Source organism: Phyllostomus discolor, chromosome 2 (assembly GCF_004126475.2).
Source record: "Phyllostomus discolor isolate MPI-MPIP mPhyDis1 chromosome 2, mPhyDis1.pri.v3, whole genome shotgun sequence".
Classification (NCBI taxonomy): Eukaryota; Metazoa; Chordata; class Mammalia; order Chiroptera; family Phyllostomidae; genus Phyllostomus; species Phyllostomus discolor.
In genome coordinates, this window is record NC_040904.2 from 59,149,049 (window position 1) to 59,165,489 (window position 16,441).

Genomic DNA, 16,441 nt, shown 5'->3' on the forward strand with positions numbered 1-16,441 from the left:
ATATCACCTATTAAAAGAATGATATAATTAACAGCGAAAGGTACATTAGTAAATCCAAGCACAAAACTCTTACAGTCTTTTGGACTTTTTTCATTATACTCAAAACAGGTGCACCACTCCATCAAACACTCAATATGTACTGAACATTAAAACTAACCTGCTCATTCTGAATGACTTGGCAAATACAGGGTTTACAGAAGACATGTGCACAATGTGTTATGACAGGAACTGTTAAAGAATCCAAGCAAATTGCACATTCTTCATCGGAACCTGAGCTCAGAATTAACTTCATCTTCCGTATTAACTTCTTTCGTAGTTCTTCAGGTGTATCATTTCCTAGAGAAAATGCTGAAAAATTAATTTCAGAACAAAATTTGTAATGTGATAAATTAATCTTCCTTATACAGAAAAAAAGTTTTGTTTTGGTAGTTTTAGTATTTTTCTATTATAGTCAACAAGCATGATTTAAATTTGAAATTTTAAGAAATATTCAGTAGCTAAAATAGTAGCCAACCCACATAATACAACTTACACAGAAACATCATTATAACACAAGCTGCATGCACATTTCACCGGTATGAGATTTTGCCTATTTTACAAATAAACTAAATTTAACCGATATGAAAAATTTCTCCTTCTCATTTAAGTATCTCTAAAAAATGTAATGGTGTAAACCAATCCTATTTACCTACCTGAGGGAACACTGGAAGATACTGCATTTGTAAGAAGGTGAGTATGACAACAGATCTGCCGCAATCTGAGGAGAAGACCCAGGACATCTGCATAGTGTGCGAGGACGGTCCCTTCATTAAAATACCTACAGATAGAAATGTTAAATGTTACACTATTTCCTATTCTAAAACAATGGAATGAAAATGGCATTGTTCTCGTCTTCTCTGGAAATCACATTAAAACAAGAATAAAAAAAACAGAAAAGCAAACTATTTTTAATGAAACCAGGAGAGATTTGTAACAGAAAAGTAAAACATGAGAAATGTCTGCCAACTGCAGTATAAGTCAGACAGGAAGACGTGGAAAGACAGGACTGAAGATCTCAAACAGACCTTCTAGGGCACAATTCTTCAAAACAGACTACATGCCCTGAGGTGAAAATCAACTTCTCTCAAATGAAAAAAACAGAGTGCATGACTAGTGGCTTGAATTTCCCTGGACAAGTTTTATTCTAAGGAGGAGGGAAGGTAAACTGGATAAAGAAACACACAGACCTACTGTGTTTTCAGAAAAGACTGTGAGCACAGCATTCCACACTGTAAAAAATCTTAAATCTTCTGATCTGTTATGTGAGCACAGGTAAAACCTAAAAGAACTGACATGTAACCCTCAGTCATAAATAGGGATATTTCCTTCTAGTTTGGAGCACAGCTAGGACTCCATCCCTCTTATGTGAATCTCCTGCAAATAGCTAGTCAGAAAAAAACTGAAGACATTCATACATAAGTCACAATCAGTAAAGAGTAAGAGACAAATAGCAGTGAAAGAAAACTCACTATAAAAATGTTGACACAGAGCAAATAAAAATTATAACCAAGAATACTGCTATGATATAACACCACTCAATAAAACAATTCCTAAAATAATAAAAAAAAAAACATAGTATCTTAAGGCAGAGACAAAGTACTTTGAAAAGGTAAGGCAAAGCAATGCAGAGAAGAACCAGTACAGACTGAATGGGAAAGAAAAAAGTGTACCATCAGAGAAATACAATGTAGCACTTAAACAGAATCTAGCCACTGATAAAAAACAAAGAAAACAATGTGGAAAACAGGATTGAGAAAAGAAAAATTAAACAGAAAGATGTAAAGAATTATAACATGACAGCTACAAAAAAATCCAAAATACACAGAAATATAATAATGAAACAGAAAATAATATTTAAAGAACTTTCAAAGCCTAGAATACACAAGTTTAAATGGTATACATTCCAGGAAAAAAAAAGTCAAGAGGAGTCCTGGTCAAATTGCTGGCTTTTAAAGAAAAATAAAATAAAATCAGAGTTTTCCATAGAAACATTCAATAGAAAATACAGTATACCAATGACAATACAGGCTGTGAAGGAAGAATGAGTAATCTAAAATTTATATACTAAGCCCAACCTAATATTTAAGTAGTGAGGCAATAAAAGAAATTTAGCCTAATAAGTAGAGCATAGACTCTATAGAGCTAGACTGTCTTAAATTCAAAATCTAACTCTGGCCCTGGCTGGTGTGGCTCAGTAGATTGAGTGCTGGCCTGTGAACCAAAGGGTCACCAGTTTGATTCCCAGTCAGGGCATGTACCTGGGTTGCAGGTCAGGTTCCCCGGTTGGGGTGCGTATGAGAGGCAAGCACTCATACACTGATGTTTCTCTCCCTCTCTTTCTCCCTCCCTTCCCTTCTTTCTGAAAATAAATAAAATCTTTAAACAAAAAAAGGAAAGAAAAATAACTACGAGCAGGGGTGGGGTAAAAAAAACTCTGACTCTGCCAATTTAACTATGAAAACTTGGGCAGGTTTCTTACCCTCTGTATTTGCACTTCCTCAGCTGTAACAGTAGTATAACAGTAATAATACACACCTCATTGGACTGTTGTTATTCTGGAAAAGAATGGAGGCATAGGCAGAAACATTTCACCTCCTTGCACAACCAAAAAGAAGGATAACAACCAATCTATAAAATAAAACACAACCAGAACTGCCAGAAAATTGAACTGTATGGTCCAACAACCAAGGAGTTAAAAAATAAACATTTATCCAGACTGGTGAGCTGACAAACTGAGGAGACACAAGAAATATGGCCAAATGAAAGAACAAATCAAAACTCCAAAAAAACAACTAAGCAAAGAGGAAATATCCAACCTATCAGATGCAGAGTTCAAAACACTGGTAATCAGGATGCTCACAGAAATGATTATGGCCGCAAAATAGAGAAAAAAGTGAAGGCTATATAAAGTGAAATAAAGAAATAAATATAGGGAATCAACAGTGAAGGGAAGAAAACTGGGACTCAAATCAATGATTTGGAACATAAGGAAGAGATAAACACTTAACTGGAACAGAAAGATGAAACAAGAATTCAAAAAAATGAGGAGAGCTTAGGAACCTCTGAGACAACTTTAAATATTCCAACATCAGAATCATAAGGGTGACAGAAAGAGAAGAGGAAGACGACGAAATCAAAAACTAATTTGAAAAAATAATGAAACAAATCTTCCACCAATTTGGTGGAAATAGACATACAAGTCCAGGGAGCTCAGAGAATCCCAAACAAGTTGGACCCAGGAGGCCCACACCAAGACACATCATAATTAAAATGCCAAAGGTTAAAGATAAAGAGAGAATGTTAAAAGCAGCAAGAAAAGAGAGTTACATACAAAGGAGTTCCCATAAGACTATCAGTTGATTTCTCAAATGAAACCTTGCAGGCAAGAAGGGACTAGAAAGAAGTATTCAAAGTCATGAAAAACAAGGACCTACATCCAAGATTACTCTATCCAGTAAAGTTATCATTTAGAATGGAAGGGCAGATCAAGTGCTTCTAAGATAAGGTCAAATTAAAGGAATTCATCATCACCAAGCCCTTATTATATGAAATGTTAAAGGGAGAGGGGAGGGGATAATGGGGGAAAAAGGGGAAGGGTTTACAGGAACAATTATAAAGGACATATGGACAATAACAAGGTGGGGGGGTGGAAATGGGGGAGGGATACAGAGAGCACTGGGGTGGTGGGGAGGGGTAGGGGAAAACGGTAGACAGTTGTACTTGAACAACAATAAAAATAATAATAAAAGGAGAAACCAGGGATTTCCAGCTAAGATGGAGGCATAGGTAGACACACTGTGCCTCCTCGCACAACCAAGGTAGGGACAACAACAATTTAGAAAAAGAATAACAACCAGAACTGATAGAAAACTGAACTGTATGGAAGTCGGACAACCGAGAAGTTAAAATAGACCCGCTCATCCAGACTGGTAGGAGGGGCGGAGTCAGGCAGCCAGGCATGGGTCACAGCATGGAGAGCAGAGAGTGTTGGAACAGGGCGCTTAAGGCATCTGGGGCACGCAAGACCCCAGCGGGTGGACCGTGAGTGCACAAGGGGCAGCTGGCAGACCCCAGCCAAGGGGTGGCAAACAACAGACCCAGCAAGGCGGGAATTGTGAAGCAAGGCACTGTGAGCAACCCAGGATCACAGTGCTGGGAAATAGAGCCTCGGGACATTGATTGAAAACGCCTGTGGGGGTTGAGGCGCAGGGAGAGACTCCCAGCCTCACAGGAGAGTCCTTGGAAAGTCCCACAGTGTGCACAAGCCCACCCACACGAGAATTGGCACCAGAGGGGCCCAGTTTGCTTGGGGGAAGTGGCGGAAGGGACTGAGGTCCAACAGAGAGTGGAGCAAACACAGTTGACCCTGCCCCCAGGTTGTGACATACGTCACAACCCAGCGACTGGGGTGCCCTGACCTGGTGAACATCTAAGGCTCCGTCCCTCATGTGTAACAGGTGAGACCACACCAAAGGGGTGGGGGGAAAGATGGCTCAAACAGAATGAAAGCTGCACCAACAGTACTTTTAAGTGACTGGGAGATAGCCAACCTATCAGATGCACACTTCAAAGCACTGGTGATCAAGATGCTCACAGAATTGATTGATTTTGGTTGCAAATTAGATGAACAAATCCAGGCTACAATAAGAGCAATGAAGGAAAATGCACAGGGAACCAACAGTGATAGGAAGGAAACTGGGACTCAAAACAATAAAATGGATCAGAAGGAAGAAAGAAACAACCAAACAGAAAAGAATGAAGAAATAAGAATTCAAAAAAAAAAATGAGGAGAGGCTTAGGAACCTCCAGGACATCTTTAAACGTTCCAACATCCGAATTATAGGGGACCAGACGAGAAGAGGAAGAGCAACAAGTGGAAAACGTATTTGAATAAATAATAAAGGAGAACTTCCCGATTCTGGCAACGAAAATAGACTTCCAGGAAGTCCAGGAAGCTCAGAGTCCCAAAGAAGTTGGACCCAAGGAGGAGCACACCAAGGCACATCATAATCACATTAGCCAAGATTAAAGATAAGGAGAGCATCTTAGAAGCAGCAAGAGATAAGGGGACAGTTACCTACAAAGGAGTTCCCATCAGACTGTCAGCTGATTTCTCAAAAGAGACCTTGCAGGCAAGAAGGGGCTGGAAAGAAGTATTCCAAGTCATGAAAGGCAAGGACCTACATCCAAGGTTGCTCTATCCAGCAAAACTTTCATTTAGAATGGAAGGGCAGATAAAGTGCTTCTCAGACAAGGTCAAATTAAAGGAGTTCATCATCACCAAGCCCTTATTTTATGAAATGTTAAAGGGACTTATCTAAGAAAAAGAAGATAAAAAAAACATGTACAGTAAAATGACAGCAAACTCACAATTATTAACAACCACACCTAAAACAAAAACAAAAAAAAACTAAGCAAACAACTAGAACAAGAACAGAACCACAGAAATGGAGAACACATGGAGGGTTAGCAACAGGGGAGTGGGAGGAGGAGAGAGGGGGAAAAGGCACAGAGAATAAGTAGCATAGATAGTAGGTAGAAAATAGATAGGGGGAGGGTAAGAATAGTATGGGAAATGTAGAAGCTAAAGAACTATAACACATGGACATGAACTAAAGGTGGGGAATGTAGGTGGGAGAGGGTGTGCAGGGTGGAGGGGAATGAAGGAGGGGTAATGGGACAAATGTAATAGCATAATCAATAAAATATATTTAAAAAATAATAATAATAAAGGGACTTACCTAAAAATAAGACCAAAACCATGAACAGTAAAATTCAACAAACTCGCAACTATCAATAACTGATCCTCTCAAGACAGTTACCCAAATAAACCCATCAAATAATTGATCCAGAGACCAACTATCAATCCTACTACCAGTCTCCTTTTCTTCTTCTCCTTACAAACTGTGTAAAACTGTCTACTACACAGCTGCTGCTTCTTTGCAATCCCTTTAGTCCTACAATTTGGCTACTTAACTGATTATACTGATTATTCTGGTGAAACTATTCTAAGAGTCTACACCAATAACTTCTGAATCATGAAATTAAACAGCCTTTTAAAATGTCTGTACTCTATAGCACTACTGACTACTGCCTCTTTCTTGATTGTGCTGTCTTTCCTGAAATTCTGTAACAGTTTCCTCTCTCTTCATACTTCCCTCCTTGATAGAATCTCCTATAAGTGCCTTTTCTTTATTTTCTTATTTCTTGAATGTGGACAGTCCCCCAAGTTTGGTCCTTAATAGGTTATATATGTATACACACACACACGTATATATTTTACGTACACATATTATGTTATATTACATACACATATAAATGTCTTTATCTACTCCCATGATAGTGAGTCAAGAATAGAAGCAAGCAAGCAATTCAGAACTTGACTTTTCATGTAAACTTTAATTTTTTTCCTAACTTAAAAAATTACTTACCTGGTGAAATTATAATATTCATTCACTTCAACTATTAATTCATAAAAAGTAGTTTAAATGTAGTTAAAGAAGTAAATAATCTTTCAGTATACTTTGGATACTTTTGATACTGAGATCATTTAAAATGTCATTGAGTTAAACAGGAAACAATAAAAAATTATTTTCTAAAATGGCTTTCTTTCTTCATACCTTCCAATAGTATCTCTGCCTTCATTTTTCACAGTCTGATAAATCTTTCTCTCTTCATCTGAAAGTGTAATGTGCTGAATAAATACTTTACGTTCTGGTAACTCCAAAACAGGCTTTCCTTTAATTTTGCTTGTCTTTGTTCTTCTAAGTGTAATATTTTTAACTAGGGATTGTAAACGCCTAGAAAATAAAACAACAAAAAAAATCACGTAACTTTTCATTCATATAAGTTGTTCAAAAAGAACAAAAATGAACATTTAAAGCTACTAGTGTTTTATAAACTTTTAAAAAGATTTTAAAAAATACTTCTTATTCGGGTTTTTATTCAATCTGATAATCACAGACATATTATACAAATTGAAAATTATAGCAACAAATGCATTGAAATTTGCTCTCACTTCAATAGCTGTCACAGTTTAATCTTTAAATTCTTCTCCCCATTTTGTTCTAATCACTAATCTTTTTATTTCTCGATTCTTGAGCTGTATTACCATACTCAATACTCAATAAGCACCCATTAAGTGAAAGTTATACTATCATAAAAATATAAATGAGTAAGATCTTACCTTCAAAAGTCTTTTTAGTAATATGAAAATCAAGGTACATAAATAATTTTTGTAAGGTAATGAAAAAAATTAAAAACATGATGTGATAATCTGGAAGAGGGATAAATACCTTCTAGGTTCTACAATTCTACACTCCTCCTCCTCAATATCAGAATAAATGCAGGCATATCAATTTTTTAAGAAAACGTTTTACCTAACATTGAAATAGAAATACATTTTCTTAAATTAGAATTTAAATAGCTTTTCTAAGGAATCAAGTAGACAGTATTACAAATTTGGTTAGTGAGTTTTGAACCCTTTTCACTAAAATGCACAGTAAGAAACACACTTTACTCCACGCAGAAAACATATATACAAATTTCATACACATACAACAGAAACAAACATTTCACAAATTCTATGTGTGACGCAATCTGCTTTTTCCTTAAATTTTCTACTCTATTTCATTTTCTTTTATAATGCTAGCTGCTATCTTTTTAGATAATTTCACAACTTTATAATGAAACCGAAACCCTCTGTTTCAAAACCAATTATTCTAGGCAAAAAACTTCAAATACATTAGTCTGGTACCTTGCAAAATGGCTATAACCAAGCTGAATTTTATGTTCTCAACTTCTATCTGTCTCCACCAGAAACAACATTCTCTTGTAAAACTCTTGTTGATGCCACTACATGTCATTCCATCATTCAACTAACATTATATAAAGCTATATAAAGCATATAAAGTTTTTCCTGTCACTACTTCATCTATTAATGGTGGTCTCGGGGAAAATAGCAACATACAAAGATCATAAAGCTCTGCCTTTTCTTTCTGTTTGACTAAAATCATGGGAAGGGAGGTTTTGTATTTTAGAGGTAGTCCTCCCAAACAAGAATCACTAGGTTCTGAGAGCCAAAGGCATGAAACTGTAAACACATTTTGAAGAGGAAAGTCAATAGCCAAGTTGAAGTAGTAATAAAAGTAGAAACTGCTAACAGTTATTTGTAGCTAATATTAATCAGTTACCATGAAATTACTTACCTAAGTCCTCCTTCATCTCCCATTGTGACAGGGCGCTGGATTGTTCTATGCCACCACTCTCTATCAAGAAATGGTTTCAGTTTTAAAAAGGAAAGAAGAGACCACAAGTCCTTTAAAGAATTCTGAATTGGAGTACCTAAAAATAACAGGAAATTGTTACAATTCTATAACAAGACTATCCAATCAGTAAAGCCATCTAGCTGAACCAAGGAAATAGCTGAAAATGGGCACACTGTACCAGGCACACCCACTAGCAAGCTGTGACTATAATTCCTTGTTAGACATACACACAATCTCAAAATATAGTTTTACTCTAATTTTTAGCTCTCACTTGCCATACTAACAAAGAAAAAGGCTGTAGACCAGTAAACTCAACTTTCTTCTTATCAAGAACATTTGCTTATTTGATTTCTAAATCAACAGCACCAGCAAGGACTAAACTAATTTACATTCTCTTCCTCATCTTCGGGTAAAGCAAACGGACTCCAAGGTGGGAAGTAGAGAAATCAAGATTCTGACTGAAGGATTAGAGTGTAATGAATCTCCAGAGTTCAAGAATAAGGCAAGCAGTTGTCCCACAAATTAACTACAATTTAAATATTGCTATATCATGAGCAATTAGAAAGAACAAGTCAAAATCTTTTATTAAATGACTTCCATCATTAATTTTGGAACAGTCTTTATACCCACTTGAAGTTTATAAAGTTACCTAACTTACTTAATGATACATACTTGGGAATTAATATTTTTGAAGTATAATGTTATCAGTACCTGTCAATACCCATCTTCTTTCCGCTTCTAAATAAAGTACAGCTTTAGTCTGCTGAGCATTTGGATTCCGTATAGCATGTCCTTCATCCAGGATCACTCTTAGCCACCTTATGTTATGTAATGGACTATCACCTTTCATCTGAAATAAATGTTTCATATGAATTAAAAACAAAGAAAAGTAAAATAGTATTTTATATAATTTGATAAGTAATATGAGTTATTATTCTCAATATCAACTTAATACATGGTTGGTACTGCTTTAAGCACTACACACATTTAATTATTGAATGTTCGCAAATTATGAAGTATTATTACTCCTTTTTTTACTGATGAGAAAATTGAAGAACCAAGGTATGAAGTATGTTGCTCAAATTAACAGCTAGGAAGTGGCAGAGCTAGCATTTAAACTCAGGTAGTCTAGCTCTCTGCTGTGACCTTGCTTCAATATGCTGAGCTTCTCAGATTAAAAGATAGTGATGATATAAAAATTACCAGTTATAAAGATTATTTGAATATAACATAACTACCTTCTTTTATGTAGAGTAAATGTTCTTATCAGAAAACTGAAATTTTGGCAATAAGGTATTTTGAAAAAATATTTTAACTTAACAACTGGAATTATAGACAAACAACAATTGACTTCTAAAATAAATTAGGAAACTCATGAATTTCAGCTACAAAAAAGCTTATTTTTAAACTGAGACAATCAAGTCACTGTGATAGCAAACAATATTCTACAATACTGAAAACACAGAATTCATTTACAAATTTTTATATATACCTAGTTACAATTCTAATTTAGAATTTTAAATTCCAGTGTTCTAAATGGAAAGTGTTCCTACACTATCTAAAGAAAGTCCAACCTTTTTTTGCAAAATATTAAAACACAATTTCCTACATATTCTTAAGTATTTAGAAAGAAAAAAGGGAGAGTATAAAGCCTAAATTTTAGAACACTTTAGAAAACTGAAGCACAGTTTTTTAAATTAAACTAAAAATCTCTGAGTATCAGCATACTTACTCCATAGTCATGAGTTAAAATATTGTATGTAGTCAAAACAATATCCTGTTTTGAAAGCAAAGCTGGGTCTCTAATACGATCGGGACCATAATAAACATAAAAATTCAAGTGCACATCTGATTTTATATGTTGTCCAAACTGATCCTAAAAGAAAATTGGAAATATTTTGAATAATAAGCAGATTAGTATCAGGTTTAATATGTATATAACAAGTACTGCCCTGGTTGTCCTGTCACAAATCACACCACTAAGATTACATAAAAGCAGGTTTCCTGCAACATAAACTATAATCGCAACAATCATAATGATACTAAGTATTATTTTATTGTCAGGAAAACTGGCATGTCTACTATAATAGTAAACATTATATAAATTTTACCCAGGCCCACCAATGTGCAGCCACTTCATTTTTAATAGGAAAAAACAACAATGCTTCTTTAAAACAGTAATTAGTTTTTTAAAAATTTAGTATTTTAACACACAGGATCTTTAAAGCTTCCAGTTACTCATTAGACTTAAAAATATCAAAATTAAACATCAAAAAAACAGCAACCAATATTTTCAAGATATAAGGCAAAGATCAAAGCACAGTAACCACTTTCATTAATACAGGCCTACTATGTGCATGTATTAAGCAAAGGGTAGCATAGCTAAAAAGAAAGATAAGAACTGGTCCCTGCCCTCCCTGAGGACATGACCAATTTATAAAACTTGAGTTTTGTTTTTTTTTCTTAACATGAAAAGAATACATGTGGGTGAGTCTGAGCAAGAAACAAAACAACTGTGATTAGAATAAAGACCGAAGACACCAAGAAGAAATAGCTGGGAAACCATTTAGGTAAGAGACAATGAAGGTTGCAGGGGTATCCGAACTTTTGGCGTCTCTGGGCCACACTGAAAGAAGAGTTGTCTTGGGCCACACATTAAACACACAAACACTAACAAAACCTGATGAGCAAAAAAAGGTTTTAAGTAAATTTACGATTTTGTGTTGGGTCACATTCATAGCCATTCTGGACTGCATGCAGCCTTCAGGTCATGAGTTGGACACCCCTGCACCAAAATGGCATGAGAACAGAATGGAAAGAGCAAGTGTCAGAGAAAGACACTCAGAAGGAACTTATGGGACTTGAAGACTAATTAAATATGGAGTATCTTCATAAAAGAGAAGACAAAAAAGCTCTTACTTAAAATGACTGTCTAAAAGAACTGTGTGCTCAAGCTATAGGGAAGTTTAAAATGGAGAAAGAAGGTATAAAGATGAGAATGATATTTTAGACATTTAAAATTTTGAGTCACTACAGAGTATCTGACTAGAGAAGTATACTAGGAAAATTTAAATCTTGGCCTACATTACAAGTGTAGATACGGACTTTAAAGTTTTCAGCACATGGTACATGAAGCTACAGAAGTAAGGTTTTCTAAGAAAAACATGTGCAATGAGAAAATAGAGCCTAGAGAACACCAATGTTTAAAGAGCAAGTTATACTTTAACTGGGAAATATGATGACTGGGATATGATTCAAAATATCCTAGCAAAACATATAAAAAATAAAGCAAATTTTGAAATTCTTGAATCTTGATGAGTAAATAAAGATCTCATTAAAAATTTTCACAATGGCCCTGAAGGGTGTGGCTCAGTTGGCTGTCCTCCCTTAATCTGAAAGGTTGCCAGTTCGATGATTGATTCCAGTCAGGGTACATGCCCCCAGGTTGCGGGTTCAGCTCCCAGATGGGACACACGTGAGAATCAACCTATCCATGCTTCTCTCTCACATCAATGATTCTCTCCCTCTTTCTCCCTCCCTCCCTCTCTCTCTAGAATCAACAAAAGAAAAAATTTTTTTCATAATACATAATACCACACTTTAAGAGGGTAGAAAAGGCAAACTAAATAGGAACCATGGGAGAAAAATAGAGGTGAAGAAAAACAGTGGTCAGCAGGATGAAAATAGAAAACAAAATTTGGGGACAGGTCAAAGAATATCAAAGTTTCAAGAAGAAATTCAAGGCCAATTTTAAAGTTATTAATTTATGTTCATCCCCTGTCTTTACAAAAAGGGTTAATGGCCAGTCGGGGCAAATGCATGGGTTGCCTTCCAAGTCCCCAGCTGGGGGTGCACCAGAGGCAACCACACATTCATGTTTCTCTCCCTTTCTTCCTCCCTTCTCCTTTCTCTAAAAATAAATAAATAAAATCTTTTTAAAAAGGTTTAAGGATGTCTTACAAAATATGATACAACCAAAAGCAGTAACATAGAAACAAACTCAGGGCAGAGGGAAGGAAAAATAGAACTCACAAGATTTGGCAACAGCGAGGTCACTGAAGGCCTTCAGAAAGTTTCTTAGAGGGTGAGAACAAAAACCCTACTACCCTGGGCTTGAAAAGAGAATGAAACCTGAAACAGTAAAGGCAAAAAGAAGAGGGGATTAAACATGAAAGAGTAAAGGTGAAAAGGCAGAAAATGTTAGCAAGAAATCTGGTGGAAAAGGAAAGGGGAATGAATGCAGTGTGAGAAAACTGAATCCGTGGAATTGCCTTGAAATGTAACAGAACATTTAAACCTTTGTGAAAGGCTTAAACTTGAAATAGAAAAAAATTGCCTGGAGAAAAATAACGAAAATATTGAGTTTCTAGTTAACCGTGCTAAGTTATATGCCCATGTGTACATATGAGTGAATGAAGTAGGTATTATTATTTCATTTTACACTGGGAGTATAAATTACTGATCTTAATATCGAGAAAGTGATGGAAGGGAGATTGGTATCTTACTTCTTTAACTGAATTCTTGCCCATATTTGAAGACAAATAAGTGGAAATAGGGTAGTTCTGGCCTGCTCACTAGGGTGCCAGGTCATTTACTTGGGGACCAGGAAAAGAAAAGATTGTTGAGATATAAAATTCTATCTCTTGTCCAGAAATCCCTCGATGTCCAACCATCCCTCATTCCTTCAAAAATCAGTTTTTCCATAAACTCAGTAGGCTAGATTTTGCCAAGCTTTCCTTTCTCAAGTTTACATTTCTGAATGTTTTGATGTTTTCCAAATATAAAATTATAATAAAACATTGAGTACTCATTTCTAAAATATGTAACTGTACCCCACGCCCTTAAAAGGATCAGTCCTGTTGTTTAAACCTCCATTAATACTTTAAACTTCACCCTGAAACTTCCATTCAAATACCTACAGACTCTCTTTCCCACGATGGACCACACATCAAAAGAAAGAGTACCATTTTGTTGGAATTAAAAGAGAGCAGGAGAGGACTGAAAGTCATTCCAGTCCCAAGAAGAAAAACAGTGCCCTAATCAGGAGAAGGTCTAATTAAAAAAATAATAATAGTAAGTACAACAATAAAAAGATAAGTCAGAAAGCAAGCTACATAAAAGTCAAGAAGTTAACACCACAAAAGTTGACAATTAAACAATAACTACTACTCTTTCCCAATCCAATTGACAGAATTAGTGGAAGAAACCAGATTACAATGAGTGAAGAAGTTAGTAAGCAAAAGCACTAAATGGAGATTAAATCCCAAGAGGTATGATAGTGAAAGAAAGTAGCAGAGTAGCAATTTAAATGTGAGATAATCCCAAGAAAGTATTTAGAAATGAAAAAGATCTGAGTATGTTTCAAAAAAGAGCCAGTGGGAACAGGGTGAATAACAAGGCAAGTGGAAAAATAACAAATAAAATGCAAAGGCTGGAAAAGATGGAATCTAATGTGTAGACTAAGGTATGGTCCCACAAAGAGTAGGACCTCTTCCCCCACTCAGCCTAGAGGAGGAAAGATTAGCAGAAAGGCAGATAATCTTGGAGGTGACAACAATGGAAGTTCACATTCAGTGGTCTTTATGTTCACAGTGCTTCTAAGAGAGTCACTATTTCATTGTAACGTGCAGTATGAAGCTCAAACTGGAAAGGAAACATAACCAAGCTGTTCCTTACATATAAACACATAAAGAAGTTCCATTCCAATGCAATCTGGGAGGAAAACAAACAAACAAACAACACATTTTCTGGCGGGTAGCCTTAAAAGCACAGGCTCTAGAGTCAGAATGTTGGAGACCATGTCCTTGTTCCATCATTTATTAGCTGGATGACCTTAGGCAAATTACTTAATTTCTCTGTGATTCAATATGGGTACCTGGAAAATGAGAGTAGTTGTGAGGATTAAATGAAAAAATCTATAAAAAGAATTTAGGAAAAAATTGAGCACTTAGGAACTCACTGACTGTTACAAGCTGTTACAAAAGTTGTTAGTGGAATTCTTAGAGGTTCCAACAATAAATATGATGTTAAATTATACAGATGTCCAACTTTGGGGAACAGAAATGACAAGCAGAAGAACAAATCTTATTATAGCAACTGATGATTTTTTTTTCCTACTATAAACCTTCAATTCCTACTATAAACCTTCAAAGAAAAATTGCTTTGAGCCCTGGTCAGAGTTCAGTTGGTTGGAGCACCTCCATAGATCGAAAGGTCACATGGGTTCAAGTCCCAGTCAGGGCACATATCCAGGTTGTGGGTTCAGTCCCCAGTTGTGGGGCATACAACAGATTACTGACTGATGTTTCTTTCTCATTCTCTCTCTCTCTCAAAGTAATGAAAATAACATCCTCTGTGAGGATTAAAATTTTTTTCTTTAATTGCTTTGATTTGACAGTATCTCCAATTCACCTAACAATTATTTGAACTTAAATATAAAGTGATAAACAAACATATTTCTCTCAATGTATGACACTTTAACAGAAACTTTTTATCATATAAGACACATATAAATTTCACATTTTTAAAAGGCTGTGAACTTACAATCCAGTTGCTTAACACAGAAAGTGGACAGATGATCAGTGTTGTTCTTGGTCTCTCTACATCAGTTTTTTTTGAACCCTCCACTGCAGATACTCCTGAAAGAAAAAAATCAGTGACACAGATGGTGGTTTTTTTTTTTTCACAAATATGTGTGAAGTCAATGAAGAAATGACACTGAAGTGCCTCCATGAAGAAAGAAATTAGGAAGAACTAAAATGAAGCAGGTGGACTTCTGTTTCTAGCTATGATGAAGTAACAGCAACTACATTTTAACCTTGCCACTTTAAACAACTAAATATCTACATAGTGACTATTCATAAGGGGAGGCAGAGGATTATGATTGGAAGGAAGCACAGGAGGAAGTTTGGAATGTCTACTGATATTAAGTTATTCACTAATAGAAACATTTGTATTGTTAATGTGGTGGCCAGATGCCAAGGCTAGCCCCAATGGTAATCAACTGCCTGATAGACACAACCTTATAGAGTCCCATCCCACACTCTCTACTAGGGTTGATCTGTGTGACCAATAGGATATGTCACTTCTGAGATTAAGTTATAAAAATGCAGCTTCCCTCCCTTAGATGCTCTGTATTTCACTGTCATTCTGATCACTCCCTCTACGGTAAGCCAGCCACCACATTGTGAGGACACTCAGGCAGCTTTTGGAAAGACACCCTCCAATTTTATTTTCCCTTCCCCTATGCAACAGTATTTACATTATTTCCAACATTTCACTAAAATAATGCATCAATGAAAACTATTTTTTTATGTCTCCTTGTACAAATCTATACAGTTCTAAGTGGTCTATCCATCAGCTGCATTATATTTGGTCTAGTTGCTCTCCATGGTAATTTCCACTCCCATCTACAGTGCACAACAGTTCCTGTTGCTGCACTGAGATTTTAAAATGTTTGTAAATATGATGGGTGAGACTGTATCTTACTGTTCCTCTAATTTGCATTTCCTCAATGACTGCGTCTGTATATATTTTCCTATGTTTATTGGTTATCTTGGTTTTCTTTTCAAGAATTGCACATTTATATTCTTTTTTAAAGATTTTATTTATTTATTTTTAGAGAGGGAAGGGAGGGAGAAAGAGAGAGAGAGAAACATCAACATGCAGTTGCTGGAGGTCATGGCCTGCAACCAGGCATGCACCCTGACTGGGAATCGAACCTTCCACACTTTGGTTCACAGCCCCCACTCAATCCACTGAGCTATGCCAGCCAGGGCTGCACATTTATATTCTTAATGGCTATTCCCCTATTGTATTGTCTTTTTATAATTGACTTGTAGAGGGTTCTTTACATATTCTACATATTAATCCTTTCTAAGTTATACTTATCACAAATAACTCTTTCAGCTTTAAAATTTTTCAATGTTTATAGTGGCTTTTGATGCATCAGAATTTTAAATGTTGAATTCATTTTTTTCCTATGCTTTTTTGTGTCTTACCACAATATATGGCTTCTGTCTCCTCCACTCATTAATTTTTGTTTCTATGCTGTTTCTCTTCCAAAAAAATGTTTATTTTGGTTTTATCACAGCTATGATTTTTTAAGTTTATCTCCTGTATTACAGCTATGTGTC

At 35.7% G+C, this 16,441-nt stretch overlaps 1 protein-coding gene across 5 annotated transcripts in view; it reads right to left on the reverse strand.

The window, feature by feature from the left end:
- HLTF (helicase like transcription factor) overlaps positions 1–16,441 on the reverse strand; it is a 63,399-nt gene that overhangs the window by 13,030 nt on the left and 33,928 nt on the right. For 3 of the 5 annotated variants that reach the window (XM_036017900.1, XM_028504069.2, XM_036017898.1), the window contains exons 14-20: positions 14,850–14,944; positions 10,039–10,182; positions 9,018–9,156; positions 8,247–8,382; positions 6,660–6,839; positions 693–817; positions 158–348 (exon numbers count right to left, since the gene is read on the reverse strand). In XM_036017900.1, the coding sequence (XP_035873793.1) occupies positions 158–348; positions 693–817; positions 6,660–6,839; positions 8,247–8,382; positions 9,018–9,156; positions 10,039–10,182; positions 14,850–14,944 (1,010 nt within the window). The remainder of the gene's footprint in view (positions 1–157; positions 349–692; positions 818–6,659; positions 6,840–8,246; positions 8,383–9,017; positions 9,157–10,038; positions 10,183–14,849; positions 14,945–16,441) is intronic. The other 2 variants (XM_028504077.2, XM_028504086.2) reach the window with 1 other exon arrangement.